The sequence below is a fragment of the Megalops cyprinoides genome, chromosome 24 (assembly GCF_013368585.1).
Source record: "Megalops cyprinoides isolate fMegCyp1 chromosome 24, fMegCyp1.pri, whole genome shotgun sequence".
Classification (NCBI taxonomy): domain Eukaryota; kingdom Metazoa; phylum Chordata; class Actinopteri; order Elopiformes; family Megalopidae; genus Megalops; species Megalops cyprinoides.
In genome coordinates, this window is record NC_050606.1 from 4,952,606 (window position 1) to 4,971,706 (window position 19,101).

The 19,101-nt window shown below is 46.1% G+C and overlaps 1 protein-coding gene across 6 annotated transcripts in view; it reads right to left on the reverse strand.

Moving 5' to 3' along the window:
* Nucleotides 1-19,101, reverse strand: part of LOC118771431 (disco-interacting protein 2 homolog C) — a 154,835-nt gene that overhangs the window by 17,700 nt on the left and 118,034 nt on the right. For 3 of the 6 annotated variants that reach the window (XM_036519427.1, XM_036519425.1, XM_036519428.1), the window contains 15 exons: nt 18,656-18,779; nt 17,596-17,705; nt 15,493-15,595; nt 14,990-15,054; nt 14,480-14,573; nt 13,677-13,796; nt 11,954-12,068; nt 9,830-9,969; nt 8,751-8,887; nt 8,184-8,392; nt 7,723-7,837; nt 6,938-7,139; nt 5,704-5,813; nt 2,155-2,235; nt 1,429-1,552 (listed from right to left, as the gene is read on the reverse strand). In XM_036519427.1, the coding sequence (XP_036375320.1) occupies nt 1,429-1,552; nt 2,155-2,235; nt 5,704-5,813; nt 6,938-7,139; nt 7,723-7,837; nt 8,184-8,392; nt 8,751-8,887; nt 9,830-9,969; nt 11,954-12,068; nt 13,677-13,796; nt 14,480-14,573; nt 14,990-15,054; nt 15,493-15,595; nt 17,596-17,705; nt 18,656-18,779 (1,849 nt within the window). The remainder of the gene's footprint in view (nt 1-1,428; nt 1,553-2,154; nt 2,236-5,703; nt 5,814-6,937; nt 7,140-7,722; nt 7,838-8,183; nt 8,393-8,750; nt 8,888-9,829; nt 9,970-11,953; nt 12,069-13,676; nt 13,797-14,479; nt 14,574-14,989; nt 15,055-15,492; nt 15,596-17,595; nt 17,706-18,655; nt 18,780-19,101) is intronic. The other 3 variants (XM_036519426.1, XM_036519424.1, XM_036519429.1) reach the window with 1 other exon arrangement.

The window sequence follows — 19,101 nt, forward strand, 5'->3', positions numbered from 1 at the left end:
TATGCTTCGCTGAGCCCTTTGATTGGCTCCCTGAATGCTTCTTTGGCCATGAAACGCTGATGGGAGTCTTGCAGCAAACTTCATCTCTGCCCCTGAATCACAATCCAGGATCACTCCTCAAGCGTCTGAAAGCGTGACAGGCACTTCTGAAGGGAGCCTGGAGGCCTCGGGTACATGCCAATATGTTTCTTACAAGGCTGTGGTGCTTGCAGGTACGATACCTGCGTGGGCATGACTGTTTGGCATAAGAGATGTCATGGGGTATAACAACACTGATCATTTGCTCACAATATGATCATTAAATAGGACAGAAAGTGAAAGATTTATTTCACAACTGTCCGTTTACATAAAAATGTACTCAAAAAGGTTAAAAATTGTGCTGTATAAGGACACTCAAGTTTCAGACCCCTTTTTCAGTTGGTGGATTTGTCTGTGTTTTGCTGCCTCAAACCACACTGAAACGGACATTTGACCTTTCAGATTTGGGCAGTATGATAATGTACACTTAAATAATCCACAAAGTAGCACTCAGGATGCAACATTTTTATGACAAGGGAAATTTGGAGGAGCATATTTATAATAAACAGTTCTGTTCAGTAAACTGTATTTCATTTAACTTCCAGTGTTTTAAATGACGCTTTTATATTTTGGACTTAACTGTAACTTTTTTTTCAGATCCAGAATCTGAAGCAGTTTCGATTTCTACTGTAACACAGCTGAGCAGAATGAATGCTTGAAATTCCCATCCTTAGTACTGCATGCATACAAATACATGATGAACACATACTTGTATAGGAATCAAGGCCATTCAAAGCCCAGAGAAAGACAAAGAGAAAGATAAAAAAGCACACTTGCGTGTATGTGCACATATGTGCATGAGTGTATGTATGTGTCTGTATGTGAATGTGTGCATGTGCGTGTGTGCATGTGTGTGCGTGCGTGTGTGTGCATGTGTGTGCGCGTGTGTGTGTGTGTGTGCGTGTATGTGTGTGTGTGTGTATGTGTGTGCGTGCGTGTATGTGTGTGCGTGCGTGTGTGTGCATGAGTGTGTGTGTATGTGTGTGCATGCGTGTATGTGTGTGCGTGCGTGCGTGTGCGTGTATATGTGTGTGTGTGCGTGTATGTGTGTGTGTGTGTGTGTATGTGTGTGCGTGCGTGTGTGTGCATGTGTGTGCATGAGTGTGTGTGTATGTGTGTGCATGCGTGTATGTGTGTGCGTGCGTGCGTGTGCGTGTATATGTGTGTGTGTGCGTGTATGTGTGTGCGCGTGTGTGTGTGTGTGTGTGTATGTGTGTGTGTGCGTGTATGTGTGTGCGTGCGTGTGTGTGTGCGTGAGATGCACGTGTTAAAGACATGGATGACAGGTGCTGTTGAGTTCAGGCATGTGGGTCAGAGCGGTTGTGATGTCACCGGCCCTGCGTGACCTACCCGGGGGGTAGACGAGCGCAACGTGATCCCCGTCCTGCAGGTGGCCCCGCTCCGCCAGCATGGCCGCGATCTTCTCCGCCCGCTTGTGCAGCTGGAGGCAGGTGAGTGAGCTCGCTATCGTCCCCTGTGGCCACACAGCGCAACTACACTCAGTGCGGCACCATGGCAACAGGGCTGGGAGCTCAAAGCTGATTCGCTCGTCACAACCATCTGATGTCCACCAATAAAGGTGTGTCCAGCCATTTTGGTATCAAAATGGATTTATGCATATGCTCAGATAAATATAAATTTCATTTATGAATACTAATAAAAAATGACTGCCATGTCAGATCAGATATACTGCAGTATATATAAAATTTATTAAAGTAGATCTCATTATCGATAAGTTACAATCATTCTTGAATGTAAGGGCCCGTTTAATAAATAGGTAAGTTATTACTTTTTTCTTTTTGAAACAGTTAAAACAGAACTGAAATTCTAGTGATTAAATTAATTTTAATTATTTAACTGTATATTTCACTGCTAGATCCTGACATTAATTCAGAATAACAAACCTGTACATAAACGTGCTTTAAATAATGATGCCTGAATCATTTTACACTCCAAAATCAGAGGTGTTTGCTCAAGTCCAAACCAACTACTAGGCATAACTAAAAAGTTACAGTTAATACAGTGGCAGTATATTTTAAGCATTATATATTATATGATATATATTAATAGTCTTACCCGTGAATTGAGCAGAGTGTACAGCACATGGTCAGGGGTGGTCTGGGCTCTCCACTGTAACACCTCTGACAGGAAGAGGAACTACAAGGAGCAGGACAGAAAAACCTCCGGTTGAATAACCAAACACTTAAGACACGACCCCAGCCAAGTGTGAGATTACAGAGTCTGCAAAGAAGTAACCCCCCACCCCCCCCCACCCCCCCTTTCAGAGAGCAGTCAGAAAATCCTCTCAGACAATCGGGGACCCCCCCCCCCCTTCCAAAAGCTACCGATACCTCTCTCAGGTGTAAAACAGCCTGTGGAATTGCCTCTTACTGCACACCCTTAAGTGACCAGATTATCCTGATAAGATGACCAATAAAGTGTGTGTAGCAAGGTTTAAAAAGAAGATAGTGAGCACAGAGTTTGATACTCAGGGGCAGCGGGAATGGCGAACAGACAGGAAGGCCAGCGGCATCTCTGTTTATGAATTTTTAAAGAGGAAGCTATGGAGATGCGATTCAGGGCCGTTCTGTTCAGCAGGAGTAAAAACAGCAGCCAGTCTACAGGCAGGCAGTCTACAGAACGAAGGACCCGGGTTTATGAAAGAGCTTAACGTGTAATTCAAATCTAATTTATCTGTAAAACTGCACTGCCTGCAGTGAATAGAGGGAGAACGCTGCTGAATTCAATCAGACATCCACGCGTGGGTTTGATTACAAAGCTGCTGCTTTCCACTGCCCCGACTGCGTGTGGGTACCGGTGAAGTGAATAAAGGGGAATTTTTACGTAGGTGATATCTCTCTCCATGTTCACTCAGGAATATGGCTCTTCTGTCTTTCATTCCAAGTTCCCAATCCAGCTGGCGGAGTTAACAGTGTCACTACACACAGGTCAGCACATTTGAGCTCGGGTGGATGTCCCACTCACTGAGCTCCCGGGACTCACTCTGGTACTCTATCCCTCTCTATCAATCTATCAATCTAGTTCTGATGCAAGTACTTCACCCTCACCGAAGTGACCAATTCAGTTGCTCAAAACACCACAAATCGCAACCATATTGAACATGGTTGGACCCTACTGATATTCAAAATCCAGGTTTCTGTAGCTTTCAGAGGCCGGTGACAGGGTACTGCATGTACACAGGTATTTTTTTTTTTTTTACACAGTGCACTGGGAATTAGCCACTGACATGACTGACTTTTTGTTTCATCACTGGTGATGATACTTACCATTATAGTGAATTAAGAGTTGGCTCTGGCGTCACATTATAGAGTCTCTATACACGCAATGTTAGGAGAATGGCTGCGGAGCGGGGCACCTGCCCGCGTTACAGATCAGCAGATTCAATTTGCAGGGCCCAGCTCACGCGGTCATTATGCTTTCATTTCCAGCAGACAGATTAAAACGCCTGTTGATTTAGTCTTCCACTTTAATTTCCTAAGGTTTCTTTACCGGCCCTGGTCTTCTTTCCAATTAAGAGGGATATCTTTTCAGCTCAACGTTAGGGCTCACTTCATCAAAAACAACAGTGGAACAGATTCAACAATTCAGTGTATTAGTTTTGGGTTGAAGGCCACAGACTGAATAGAGGAATGCATTTAACTTCATACAAAGGGTGCATCCAAACGGCACGCCATGCTAAGTTTTCAAAGCAGACGCACATGCAACAGTCCAAAACAAAGAGTTAAAGTAATAATGACTTCGGATTTAGTCAGTGTAGATGCACAGTCTCATCTTGCGCAATGTTTGAAAATCCTTAAACAAACAAAATCATCCGTTGCCGTTAATACCAACTGCTCGGTGGGCACACCTGAAAACACTGCAGGTAAATGCTAATAACCCATTCACACTGCGGGCCTGATTTTCGGATGGATGCACATGCTGGGAGAGAATGCCCTGCGGACTGCGCAGAGCAGGAGGATGGTAAGGAGAAAAAAATACAGGGAACAGAAAATGTTCTGCCTGCATGCAGAAACCAAAGTGAGGGGTATTGCACGGGTGGGTGATACAGGATGGGTGGGTTTACAATGGAGAAATGCATGTTGAGCACGACGCAGCATCTGAACCCACACACATACCTCGTCTCATAAAAACACTTTTCTCAGGAAGGTCTGGACCATAGGAGAGTCCCTCCCCCTACCCCCCCAGTTCATTACAGTACATTATTGCCATTTAGCAGACGCTCCTATCCACAGCGGTTTACACGGTCTACGATTTGTACATGTTATCTACTCATACAATTGGAGATTTACGGAGGGAACTGTAGGTTAACTAGCCTGCCCAAGGGTACAGCAGCAGTGTCCCAGTGGGGAATCAAACCAGCAAGCTTTCAGTTACAAGCTCTGCTCCTTACCGCTATGCAATCCCCCCTCCCGATTGGTGAATCCAGGTTCTTTTCATTACACACGGTAGCAGAATAACTACCTGCCTATTATGAGTATTTGACAGTATCCTGTCATGGCAACCTCTCCCACATTAGAGAATGGGGGGGGGAGAGATGGAGAAATACATCCCGCCTTTGTTAAATTGTCTGGTGATTTGTCTTCATCATAGAACATCGGGGCAAAATAATAAATTGTTTCTGCTGCGCTCAATTTTAACAGGGAGGTCAATTCACAGTTTTCATATTGTATAAAAATACAATGGACATGTACTGGGAGATCAGTTCTGACCCTGAGTATACACTAGCACCAATTTACTTCTCCTGAAAATTGTTCCCATGCACACAGGTTGTGAGTAGACTGCAGATGAATGTACACAGCGGGCCAGGGGACTGACGGGACTGCTGGTTAGTTACAGATTCAGAGAAAAGACTATGGAAAAATGCAAAGCAACACTTCAAGGGTACCACACTGGCACAGCGAGGCACAGCCAAACCCGGCCGAAGATGGTATTACACTTTGCGGTTTTTTTATGGCTATTTCAAGAGAACCTTTTAACCTTCAGACAGAGAATACAGGCCCGTGCTGCTTCCTATGCATACTGATGGCTTTTAATTTGGCCTTGTAATCCTTTTAAAAAGGCTGCACTCTGCTATGCTGGCATTCACGTAATGTAATCTCTCAGCCTTTGTCAGACATCCCGCCTTCCGAATTATCATTAATGAGAATGTAATAAAACATTGAAAAATGAAATTTACATAACCGTACACAGCGAAGACGGCATTGATCGAGTCGCGTTTTACAGCCATATAATTCGGAGTATACGGCTTACTTGCATTAAGCTGTCTGCCGTTTTCACGGGTATTGATTGGTCTCAGACTGAAACTGCCAGTAAAATATGACCAGTTCGAACTCCTTCAGACATTGAAATGTCTCTGTCCAACACGTGCGCTCTCAGATCGGTGAAAGACTGGTAGCAAAAAAAGGATGATAAACCAACCTTGATAAGTTGCAAAAAGAAAACCATTAACGGACAAAAGGACAGGACCATGTAGAGGGTCGTATGGAATGGGGTCAAATTAAACATGGAATGACCGTGGGGGTCGAACCAGCTCCGCCCATTCCATGGCTTAATTTGGGAGAGTGGTTGTGGATGAAAATCAAGCCCGTGGTTCCACACACACACCTTTCTTGCCTGGTCATTGTCTTCGATCTGCCCCAGATCCCTGCCGCTGGCCTGGGCAATCCTCTTCCCCGACACCAGGTTCCCTACCATCACCGAGGCAGGCCCGATCTCTGCAGGGAAGCCAGACGGAGACTGTGTCATACAGACACTCACACACTCACACACACACACACACACATACAGACATTCGCAATCCCAGACGCGCACATACACACACACACACACACACACACACACACACACATACTCACATACAGACACTCTCACACACACATGAATGCACACAATCTTAGATAAAGACACACACATATACAGGCTCAGACACACTCACACAAACACACATGCGTGAGTGTGCGCGTGCACACACACACACACAGATGTACTTTGTCAGCCTGTGTCACAGACGCTATGAACACCCACATTCTGTGGGCTGCGAGTTCCCTCAACGCTGCGGTGATTTACAATGACAGACAGGCAGACTGACCTCACAAAGGCAACAAAATGGACGGCCATTGGAATGGACATATTTTACACTGATACAGTGCCTTTCATCAGATAAAGAGCTCTGCACGTTGCCAAGGTAAATTAGGATCAACCTGGAAGAGGAAGCCACTGAGAAAGGGTGGAGTAGAGCAGTAGCGATCTCACAACACCTCAGCGTCGTAACTGAGCCGTAATGTATGCACATTACATTACATACATACATCATTGTCATTTAGCAGATGCCCATATCCAGAGCGGCTTACATAGGTTACAGTTCTTACATGTTATCCATTTATACAGCTGGATATTCACCGAGGCAGTTGTGCGTTAAGTACCTCGTCCAAGGGTACAGCAGCAGTGCCCCTGCGGGGAACTGAGCCAACGACCTTTCTTTACGAGCCCTGCTCCTTACCAGTAACGCCACACTGCCGCCGTAATCAATGAAGCGAAACACTGAAAAGGATCTCCATCTGTGGCACTGACACAAGTACAGGCATCAAACGTTGCATCATTTCCGTGCATTCATTAGACTCGAACAGAGCTTAATGACTGCACCTAAATGCAGGCTTGAGAAACACCTTGTAAAGTCTGCTCGTTAAGTGCAGGTGCTAATGTGGTCTATTAAATTTTCATTAAGTAACCCACCAAAAACAGACTACAGCAGCACCCGCGGAGTGCTGGTAATAAACAGGGCCCCAGGTGAAGGTTTTAAATCCTGCAGAGTTAAAACAGCCGCGGGGCGTAGGCGTACCTGGCTGCTTCTGTCGGGGTTTGGGCAGGTTGGTGACGCAGGTGTGGGGACACATGAGCACGTTGCAGGGGTGCAGGGAGCCCTCCAGGAACAGCTGCTTGGTCTCCGACAGGTGGATCCCCCCCAGCGGCGTTTTGGGGAGGGTGTTGGACGGGACCAGAGCCAGGCAGTACACGCCCACCTGGTGAATGCCATCAATTGCCTGGGAGCGCGGGCAGAGAATAAACACAGGTAACCGATGGCAACCATGCCCACCATATCAACACCGAATGAACGTCCCAGACACGACATGAGAAAAACATGGCAGCTGCTTTATTAAAACTGCCAGGTTTCACCTCAAAGAGGAAACTAAAAAAAGGTGTTCCATTACATTATTGTGCTTTAGCAGACGTGCTTATCCAGAGCGATTTACATAGGTTTTTATCCATTTATACAGCTGGATATTTACTGAGGCGGTTGTGGGTTAAGTACATCTCCCGAGGGTACAGCAGCAGTGACCCAGCAGGGAATCGAACCAGCGACCTTTCAGTTACCACTCACGACTCCTCACCACTATGCAATACTGAACTTATAAACGTAAACTACTGAAGTTCACAGCCCCGGACGACAGGGTCATATCAGACCATACGGCTGGCTTATTCTCCATTTCGGAGCTGCGGCTCCACCGCTGTGAGAAAGACGCCAACACAGATGGCGTGGCGGGCAGGTCGGCGTCTCCATGCCAACGGGAGATGCGCCGGAGAGCGCCCCCCTGTGGCGTGGGGTTATTAATAGGCCTCTTGTACCTGCAGCACCCGGCTCATCCACTGGAAGCTGTCCTCCTCGGTGGAGTCTGGTCGCTGCTCTGCCACCACCACGATCCGCTCGTCGTGCAGCACCGTGATGGAGAACACCGCGATCCTGCCGCCAGAGAGGAGGGGTGGGGGGGGTGGGGGGGGCCACTCGACCCCGTTAGACTTCTGCCAAGGACAGCACTCACCATCTCTGTGCTGTAACTGCCATCATTATTACATACTCCTGTTTCCAAGGGTTACCGAACTAAAAATGCATAAGATAATTACAATGACAGACACATTATCACATAAAATACAAAATTCTGCATGTATTTGACATACACCCACCCAATCATAACCACATACACACTCTATATCAATGTGTGTGTGTATGCACATATATAATGATAATGATATTTTAAATAGCATATATGACAGAGTGTTATACCCTGTGTTTCTAAGCCAATACTCACCTTCCTCTGTACACAAACTTCATTGGCTCCACCGCCAGCGCTGTGGCCACGATGTCATCAGCGTTGTGTCTCCGCCCACCCACCACCATCAGCCCGTCCATCTTCCCAGCGATGAAGACCAGGCCCCCGGGCCCCACAAACCCCAGCAGCCCCGTCCTGGTGAAGGGGTACTCACTGATGGGGGCGCCAGAGCTGCTCATGGGGAACACCTGCACCCCAAAACACGGGACACTGTCAGTCTTCTCATCCTGAAAACACAGCTCTCAACATCTCCTATACCCACAAAATAAGCACACTGTCAGAGTCTCCTGCAACAAAGAACATGGCCAGCATCTACTTCAACGCAGCACAGAATTTCAGAATCTCACACACCCACAACACAGCACCAGAATAAATTCTTAAAACTTTTTGAGTACTTACAATAAAAATTGTCAGTTTAAAATCTCTTCAAACTATTAACCACTGTTTACAAAGAAAGATAGACAATAATCTTACGATCTTGAAAGGTGGAGATAAGGGCTATCTCGGTTCCCAGCAGCAACGTGCATCTGCCTTTTGAACTCTTACCTCGAAGGTGTTCTTGGTCATGCCCGAGAGGCCGTAGTACGAGGTTCCCGTGGCGATGGAGCACACACACAGCTCGCCGATCTCGTCCGTTTTGCAGAGTTGAGGGACTCCGTCCGGCTTCACCACACACATGAGCCCTGCCAAGGCAAAGCCGGCGCTTTACTGACCGATATCTCACCGGGTTTCCATGACACCAGCACACCCCATCCTACCTTCAATCAATTTCTGACGCAGGTATGAACAGGTGTTGAGGAGCAAGTCCTTTGTTTATTGTTAATTCCTTAATGCGATACTGCTTTCATCGCCTCGCACCATTATTGGTATTTTTTTAGCAGATGCTCTTATGCAGAGCGATGACTTACATCAATTACAGGTTTTTACAATGCTATCCATTTATACAGCTGGATATTTACTGAGTCAATTCTAGGTTAAGTACCTTGCCCAAGGGTACAGCAGCAGTGCCCCCATGGGGAATCGAGCCAGCAACCTTTCGGTTACGAGTCCTGTTCCTTAACCACTATGCGACACTGACGCTCATTGTAATGGTGGGAGGCAGTGGGTGGGTTGGTGAGGCCTGTTAAACCTTCAGAGCCGAAACGACTTCAGGACCCTGAAATGGGAACCATGTGAGGGGCCCGTGTGGTCATATGTGTTAATTAAGAGGAGCATGAGTAACCTGGGCAGGAACTGTGCACCGTGTGCATGTGTATGTGTGTGTGTGTGTGTGTGTGTGTGTGTGTGTGTGTGTGTGTGTGTGTGTGTGTGCGCGCCTAATAGAGCAGAGGGCTGGACATGGCTGGGCTATCTCTGGGAACATCCACAGAGCCTCATCTGGGCCACAGTGGAACAGCCGAAACTGAGTTAACCCCTTCCTCACAAACACTGCAGCAAAGAGGCTGAGCTCCCTCAAACGGAGTCTTTCACAATACCATGCTGAATATCTGTGTTCTGTAGATTTGGTAATCATTCTGTAATGTTGTAATCGCTTTTCTTGGAGAGAGAGCAGATGTAGTTTGGTGACGTCCCCTGAGGAGAGCAGAGCTTTGACTGGTTTGTGGACGGCAGCGTGTGGGCGGTACCTCCTGGCATCACCGTGCCCACGTCCTGCACCGTCAGCACGGACAGCTTCTCTTCTGAGTCGACCCGAATCACCCCGTGACTCAAGCCCTGCATGGACAGCACCCCCCTCCCCGGTGGCTGGTTACTGTCGTCCGTGGGCCTGGGAAAAAAAAAACAAAAAAACCACACACTGATCACTAGCGTTTGCTCCCCGGGAGATGGCGCCCGCCTAATCCTGCTGGAACCGGGCACGAAAACTCCCACAAGGCCACAGTGACCACAGCTGCACCCGGACAGCAGCTCAGTGGAAGCGCTATCATAACGTCTGACACGCGTGGGCGGGGTCGGAGCGGCCGGGGTTTTATTGGTCGTCTGTTCCTCGCATTTGCGAACTTGAAGCAGGGCTGCTTTATTAAGTGACGCAGTCGCCGTGGTGCCAACCAATGGCAAGCCGCCACTTATTAGTATACGAGCCCACATGCGCTTTTTAACGCTGTTATTATTACAAGGAAGGGAGCTACACTTCTAATCATGGGCGCGACTCAGTTAGATTCCTCTTCGTTTTGAAGCACCGCTGCAGTATATAACAGATGTTCAATAACACTGTTATGGCTTTTTAACCACTTCAAAATGTAAGCTGCATAAGCTTTAAGAGTTTGGAAAAACAGTAAAAAAAAGTTAATTATATAAATACTGCCTGAGAAACATATATGAGAGTTACCACACAAGATCTATCTAAGCACTAGACACCCATACACATTCACTGGAGTGTGTCCACTAAGACTCTATAGTCATACCTCTCTGGTGTGGTCATCATGAGGGGACAGTTTGGGAAAGTATGAACCAAAGATGCTGGGTAAACACACTAGCAGGGACATTGTACAAATGTTATACATGCATTAAAGCAATCCACGCACAACCAAACAAAACCCAAAATGAATAAATATTTTTATTTAATAAAATACGAAATTACTTTAGAACACAGATAAAAATACAAAAATTACTTAATAAATTATTTTAGATTACTAATGTAATAAATATTATTAATAATAAAATAATATAATAAAATTAATAAAACCTTTAATAAGATAAAAATTAATAATAATAAAATATTTTTGTACTGTTAGTGTGTCTCTCCACATTTTTCATGAAATATTTTCACATAAATTTGACTTGTAACCCTGGTTACACCCTGCTTGCGATTCAAACGCCTCCTAAACCAAACCACACCGGGCATTCGGTTATGGTAGCACCGACTGCAGCGTTGGTGGTTAGGGGTGTGGGCGTGGCCTGCAAGGCCATCACACAAGGGGTTCAGGTCATCAGGAGACAATACAGCATCCCATGTGAGAAACAGCTGAGCGGCAACAGTAGCTGGAACGCCACTGACTACAACTGAACGTAACTGTGTGTTTTTGAACCTTCCAAAAATCAGCGGTTGGTGTGGAAGGCACTTTAGTGCCTTTGTGGTGTCCTCCTCACTCTGCAGTGAAACGTCTCTGTCACTGCTGGTACGCACTTTCCTTCATTCCTGTGCCTTTTCCATCATCAGGAGACGATGAGAGGGAGCAGACAGACTCCACGCTCAAATCATGTTTATAGTTTACATGACTTTCAATGACGTTTTAATTTTCAAAGACCACCCCCGCAGTCAAACTCCCGTGAAACTGCCATGGAACACTTCTAAGGTGTCATTTCAGGGGGAAATAGTTTTTGAAACGCATTTCTTTGAAATGATTTTCGTGCTGGCACAGACACGCGCTTGCAGATGCTCCTGGCATCACAGCTCCACTCACAAACGACATCTGGTAGTGGGCTCTGCACAGAAGCCAGGAAGCTATCCAATTTGTTCCCAGTATTAGCACACAGACACAGCTACAGCAGCACTACAGCAGGCCTGATGCTAAATTACATCAAGATAGCAAGTTAGCAGGAAAGCCGGCCGGATTTTGCTGACCGTGGAAGAAATTAGATTTAAAAGAGTGAACTTTTTAGAACTTTTTTTTGTTCAGATTTTGTTCAGGGACTGTGAGACATCAGACAGCCATCCACTTTGAGCCCTCTGCGCTCCGGGATAAAAATCTGTGTCCCTGGGCCACTGGAGCCCAGAGCACAGCGACACAGGGGGGACCCTGGAGACCCACCTTCTGATGGCCACTGTAAGGGCCTCTGGGGAGCTGGCACAGGGACAGATGACCTCCGGTCTCAGGCCCTTGGTCTGGAAGACATTGAGGAAGGCGTCGCAGGACGAAATAGACCCTGAAGAAGGGGGGGAGGGATACAGATCAGTACACCAGGGGGGTCTTTAAACAGAGACCCTACAATCTGCATTAAATGAGAACGGAAATCAAAGACAGCTGAGCTTCAGTGTTTTAAAGAGAGTGTTTTAAATTTCAATGAAGCATGCCACATCAGAGGGTGACCTGTGCTGTTCCATCCGCCCACCTAACTTACTGGAAATAGCTCCTGCGGCTTTTGCCTATTCCCTATGACGAATCAGAAAAACATATAGACAAAGGGTCTGTGGGCTCCTTGGTGGTGACTCCTTAGACGTATTGCAGGAGGCCCATAATTGTCCCTCCCGTCATGCAGATTTACTTTAATGTGATTTGAGCAAATTTCACAATGTTAATTATCGCACCACTGCAGTGCGACTGTGCTGCCACTCCATTTTTCTACGCGCTTGAATCGTGCCGCAAATGTTTATGTTTTTCATTTTAATTTCCGCGGATGACTGAGTCCGCAGCGTCATTCTGAGTCACAGTTTTCCATCCAGCTGCGTCGTTAAAACCATGCTTCCGTGCAGTGCGTCTTTCCTCTTTATGGCAACAGTAATGATGCTATTTTTCCATTATGGCACTTCAGCCATTACAGTATTAAACTGTGGAAACATATGCAAAGTTTCAGATGGAAGAGTTCACAGAAATAACAAAATGTTATTCTCTTAAGGCTTGTCACTTTCCTCACTTATTTTTTTTTTTTACATTTAAGTTAACTGAAGGTCAACAACCTTTAATTTATCTAATTAAACATGCCTATAAGGACAACCCTCAAACAGTGTCCATAGAGCAGTAAGTAAACAGTCCTTAGTGGTTCATTTAATGCTTTTTGGGCCATATATGTCTACAGGAGATATAGTAACATGTCCATGAACACCACAGTATAACCACTGCTGGGCTGATCATCACAAATCTTCACATGACAGGTCAGAGCATACATCATGTCTGCTAAAAATCACAGCCATATGAGGAGATGGGTGTGGTCTAACATGAGGTGGAGCCACTGCTGATGATGGGCATACCTGGGGAGCTAATGACAACTCCCAGCTGTGTTAAAAAGACCCAGCTGTGTTATTCAAACTTGTCACATGACAGAATGCATCAGGTATGCTAGAAATGGATGCCCTGTATCAGCAGTGTGGTGCAGTGGTAAGGATCTCATAACTGAAAGCTTGTTGGTTCAGTTCCCTGCTGGGGTACTGCTGTTGTATCCTTGGGCAAGGTACATACAACTGCCTCAGAAAGTCTTCATCTGTATTAATGGCTAACATGTAAAAATTGTAACCTATGTAAGTTGCTCTGGATAAGGGCTTCTGCTGAATTACATTACTGGCCTTTAGCAGACGTTCTTATCCAGAGTGACTTACATAGGTTACAATTTTGAATGCGTTGCCCATTTATACAGCTGTATATTTACTGAGTCAAAGCTGGGTTAAGGGTACAACATAAGTGCCCCAACGGGGAATCAAACCAGCAACCTGTCCTTACCACCACGCTACACTGCCGCCCCCAATAATGACGCCCTAAATGACAATGATGTAATGCAGTGTAACGCGGTGGAGCGGAGCACAGACGGGCGTGGCCTCACAGGGGTTCGAGCCGTCGGCCACCACCAGCATGCGCAGGGAGCTAAGGTTGACGTCCCGCTGGTCTCGGTGCGCCACCAGGGCCCAGTGCATGTCCCTCGACTTCACACACGCCACTTTGGCTGTGGAGAGAGAGGGGAGGAGGGGGACCCGCCGTGGTGACGGCCAGTTGAAAACATGACTGTGAAGAGTATAATGAAAGGCGTTTGCCGTGTTGTGTTTGGCCTGTGCGAACGTGTGCACACAAATGCAACCAGCAGAGCTTTTAAGCTGAACCCGTGTGTGTTGTGTGCAAGCATGCTGAGTGGCATCAATCCGGGCAGCTAACACTGCTCTGTTGATTTGCGTTATTGTTTTGCTGTAGCACATCTGTACTCAGTTATGTCACATTATAGCACTGTGTGATGGATTGGCACACATTCAGATGTGATTTGCATGTACTGTTGTTATATACTGTTGTACGGAATGTATGTACTGTGGTGCTGTTATTATGCACCGTTCTTCATGTGACCTTACTATACCCTCTTATTTCCTTGGCGTAATTCTTAATAAGAGTCTGACTAAATGTGACTGAATGACTAAACATGGCAATGTCTGCTTCTGTTGGCCTGCTCCACTCGCTGTTACTAACAACAGTGCTGAAGCACTACTGCCTGTCAAATCCATCATTCAACTGTGAAAACACATACCCCATGAAAAGATTCCCCAAGCTAATGGCTACTCCGTGGACCTCAGCCCTTTACTCCTGTATACCTGTGGCTGTAGCGTTGGATAGCGGAGGGAGGAGGGGGACGTGCTCACCCACCTTTGTACTGGCACACCTTCTGAATCCAGGACAGCGGGTTGACCTTCATTAGGGAGTAGGGGATGCTGATCACATGCATCATGTTCATCACACTCTGGGGGACACAGGTGCGGTGCGTTAGCATGCCGTCCACACCGACATTTCTGCAGCTTACTGCGTCCAAACAGGAGCGGAATGTTTGGGATGGGGGGGGGGGGGGGGGGCAAGGCTGAAAAGTTATTATTTTTCTTCTCCCCACGAATAAGCAAGTTTTCCCAACTTCTGCTGGAACCGTTTCCTGAAGCTCTCATACCATTAAATTCCATTAAATTTATGTCATGATGCAAGCCAAATGCTCCATTTCGAGAAAAGAACAACAAAAATGGCAGGGTAATTTAGATTCCGGCATTGTGTTCAGAAACAATGCGGCTAGGTGGTATCTATCACGCTCATACTGAGACAGCCAGAGGCACAAGAGCTCTGACCCAAACAGCAGGAGGGACGATCCATCAAAAGAGTGGCGGACCTTACCGTGAGAATGCCATGCCACAGGCCAACGTCCTTCTTAAAGTCTAATACATTCACAATGGTCTCCGCTGAAAGGGACAGGAACAAGAGCTCACTCAATGACACATGGGAGACCAGCACCACTGCTAACATGCCTACATATACATCAAATACATAAAATACCTATACATATTGTGTGTGCGTGAATGTATGTGTGTGTGTGTGTGTATACACTTAAATACACTTTTGTATTTAAAATACAAGGGTTGTCTATCTTTCCATCAATCCTCCTACCTATTTATCTTTCTATATATGCATATATGCACATATCTCAAGCAAATAAAAAAAAAAAGGTTGCTTTAAACATTAATGTCCATTGTATCCCTTCATTTTGAACTCCACTTGTAAGAATAAACTGTTTATAAGAACTGAGTAGTCCTGGACAGACATGTTTCCTATAAGCAGACAGGCCTGTATGCAGTGTGTGTGTGTGTGTGTGTGTGTGTGTGTGTGTGTGTGTCACCCACCCTCCGTGTATCCGCACGACTGCGTCAGGGCCTGGCAGTGCGTCAGCAGGGCGATCCTCATCACAGTCACTCCCAGCACACTCCCGTCCTTACACGTCTTATACTGAAACACAACCGCAAACGTGCACGGTCATTATCAGCACAGTCATCTTACACACACACACAATACACACACACACACACCACACACACCACATACACACACACCACACACACACATGCATGCACACACACACACACACACACACACACACACACAGACAGACAGACAGACACACACACACAGACACAGACACACACACACAGACAGACACACACACAGACACACACACACACACACACACACACACACACACACACACACACACACCACATACACACACACACACACACACAATACACACACACAATACACACACAATACACACACTCCTAGCACGCTCCCGTCCTTACACATCTTATAATGAAGCACAACCGCAAACATGCATGGTCATCATCACCACAATCATCATCACACACACACATACACACACATGCATGCACACACACACACACACACACACACACACACACACACAGACAGACAGACAGACACACACACACAGACACAGACACACACACACAGACAGACACACACACAGACACACACACACACACACACACACACACACACACACACACACACACACACACACACACACACACACACACACCCTGACCAAGGTTCTGCGCTTGCCTCACAAAGCCACATCTCTCTCTCAGCTCTGACACTGGCCACCGTGACGGACAGCCGCAGTGCAATCAGAGATCGATACAGCGGGTAAAAAAAACAAACAAGATTGCATCTCGCACCGAGGATATAATATGTTTGTAATACCTGACAGGGCAGAATTAATGACATATCAATTATTCACTACCTATAATATCCAAAGTTATAAATGGAGAGTGCACCTCTCCACATCTTGATGGATTGCATTGATTCAGTCTGACTCTGCAGTTAGAGACACACGGGAATGCCAGGAAAGAAAGAATAAAGTCAAATTCAAGCTGCACTTGGAAACAGCCGGCTACAGTAACAAGCGTGTGAATCGGCTGTACTACTGTGCAAAACCACGAAGCTAAAAGCAATATAGAGTCAGCTATATAATGAGGGCATATGAGGAGTTTCCATATTGAGTCCAGCTCTAACATAACTCTTCCCTGGAGCCTGAACTATGTGCAATTTCAAAGAACGAATACTTTCCCCATGGTCTGTGAGCAGGTCAGGGACGGCTGATATGATATATCTGTGCTCAATTTCTACAGAGGTGCACATAACCGGCCGCCTGGTCCAAAGCCAAATCGATGTCTACGGTGCAGCTCAGGTCATCCAAGAGCGTTCAGTCATGTGCATCCCAGCAGAAAAAAAGCTTTTTCCGTCTCCTCCAACAGACGTACGCAAATGCTCCCATGCTTTTAACTACAGAGTACAATTTGAATTGAACAAAAAAATGAGACCATTACGATGTTCATCCCTTTTCACTGAAGCAGAGAGGAAAAAAAAAAAAAAACAGATGGTCCGAATCTCGCGGGACGGTTACAATTTAGAGGAAGAGTTTCTAGAATCGCGTTATGACTGACCTGTGCAGACTAAGCTGGGATTAGTTTTGCTGCTTCTTTTTACCAGAAAACTTACCTCAACTACTCAGTATCTCAATCACTTCACAATGAGTATCTCTTAGGTCTGCAGCAGTGATAACAACCCAAATCATATTTCTGGTATGCAGGGATTCATATACAAATGTGATTTTATCTACATTCACAAGGCAGTACTAATCGAGCCAAGAGAAGCACATTGCAGTGATTCAGGTACAATGCATCAAACCAATGAACCGCACACAACCTTTTGTGCATTATTTGAGAGCTCTACCGGGCAACGATGAAAAGTTCCTGCAACTTTTGCTTTTACAGAACCATCTATCTCCCGACAATAAATACATCCCATATTTAATTGATTTTAATCGGGAGTGGGGAAAGAAAGACATTTTGACATGTGAAATATGAGTTCAACGTGAGCTGAACTGAAATGGTAACGTAGCAATAGAAAGAAAGACTCTGAGTTACCTCAATGTAGGCGGTGTCGTTATTTGCGTCTTTGATATGTGGAAACCAGTCCCTGGGCGGCTTGGACAAGTGTTTAGACTCTGTGACGAACCACAGCAACTTCGGCCAACCTGGAAGCACATCCACACACACCGTCTCAGTTAGTCAATTAGTCAGAAGTACTGTTGTATCCTGCCAAAATGAATTGCAGTACCAGTCAAAAGTTTGGACACACTTACTCAAAGAAGGGCTTTTCTTTATTTTTACTATTTTCCACATTTTTTTGGAAAGAAATTCATACATAGACATGAACTTCATTATTTATATTTGTCTAAGAAACAAATTTCAAGCATTTAAGCATAAGTCTTCAGATCAAAAAGTCCCTGTTTCCCATTGTCTTAATCAGGTCTGTCCAAATTTTTGACTGGTACTGTAGCTTTCAAAGCATGCTGTTTAATGTGATTGGCATAAATGTGATGCGGTTAGGCTGTCAGACTCAATGGGCACTCAGACCTAATGAGCCTCCGTCTCAGGTAAGTATGCAGGGCTGCCAAACATACATCTGCAGAGGTTGTTCACCATTACTGAAATAATATTAGGGATCCATTACAGTGGCACGTCTATTTATATTATCTGTCCTGGGCATGCCAGACAAGATACTGATGATCTGACTTTAGGATCAATGACAGTGTGTCTTTGGGGGTGAGGGGAGAGTGAGGAGCACCAGGGATGAGCTTTGTTCTAAAGCAGATTCCTTTCTGTGACATCACTTTCCTTCTGTGACATCAGCGCTCCACAGTAAAAATAATGCCTCCTGCTTCTTTGCAACATCAACACAACCACCACTGGGAGAAAACTAAACCAGCCCTGTACACCCATGGTGTGTGTGTGTGTGTGTGTGTGTGTGAGAGAGAGAGAGAGCGAGTGTTAGTGTGTGTGTGAGAGCATGTGAGTGTGTGTGTGTGCGAGTGTGTGTGCATGTGAGTGTGTGTGTTAGCCATGTAACGCCTGTAAATGTGCCGTGTAGCACACGGCTGGCCTGTACCAATCGGCTCCTTCGGGCGTGGTCCCCGAGCTCTACCTTTGAACTGCGGGATCTCCCCCGTGGGGCTCTTGGGCAGACCCTTGTGGCAGGCGTCGCTCGTCAAGGCAACGGTGACTCCGCAGCTTCCCAGCAGAAAGCCGATCTGCTGACTCCCTGCGTCCTGAACACAGCACACAGCAACAGACAGAGCGCTGAGAGGAGGGCAAAAAAAAAAGCCCCTCTTACCATTTCACGCACTACCTCTTAGAATAAACACAGAATAAATACCCAAACTGGCGCACTTGAACGGATTCCGAAATGTAAGCCAAGTAAAAGAAAAGAAAAGAGCCACGTTGGTGTACAGGTGGGAGGCAGTCACGTGGCGGCTGCTGTGACGATAAGTTCAGCTATTTAATTAAAGTGTTCCATGCTGTGCCGGCATTAACACACAAAGGCTAAGAGCCTGGCGCACACGACCAGCTCATCACCACCTGAGCAAAAAA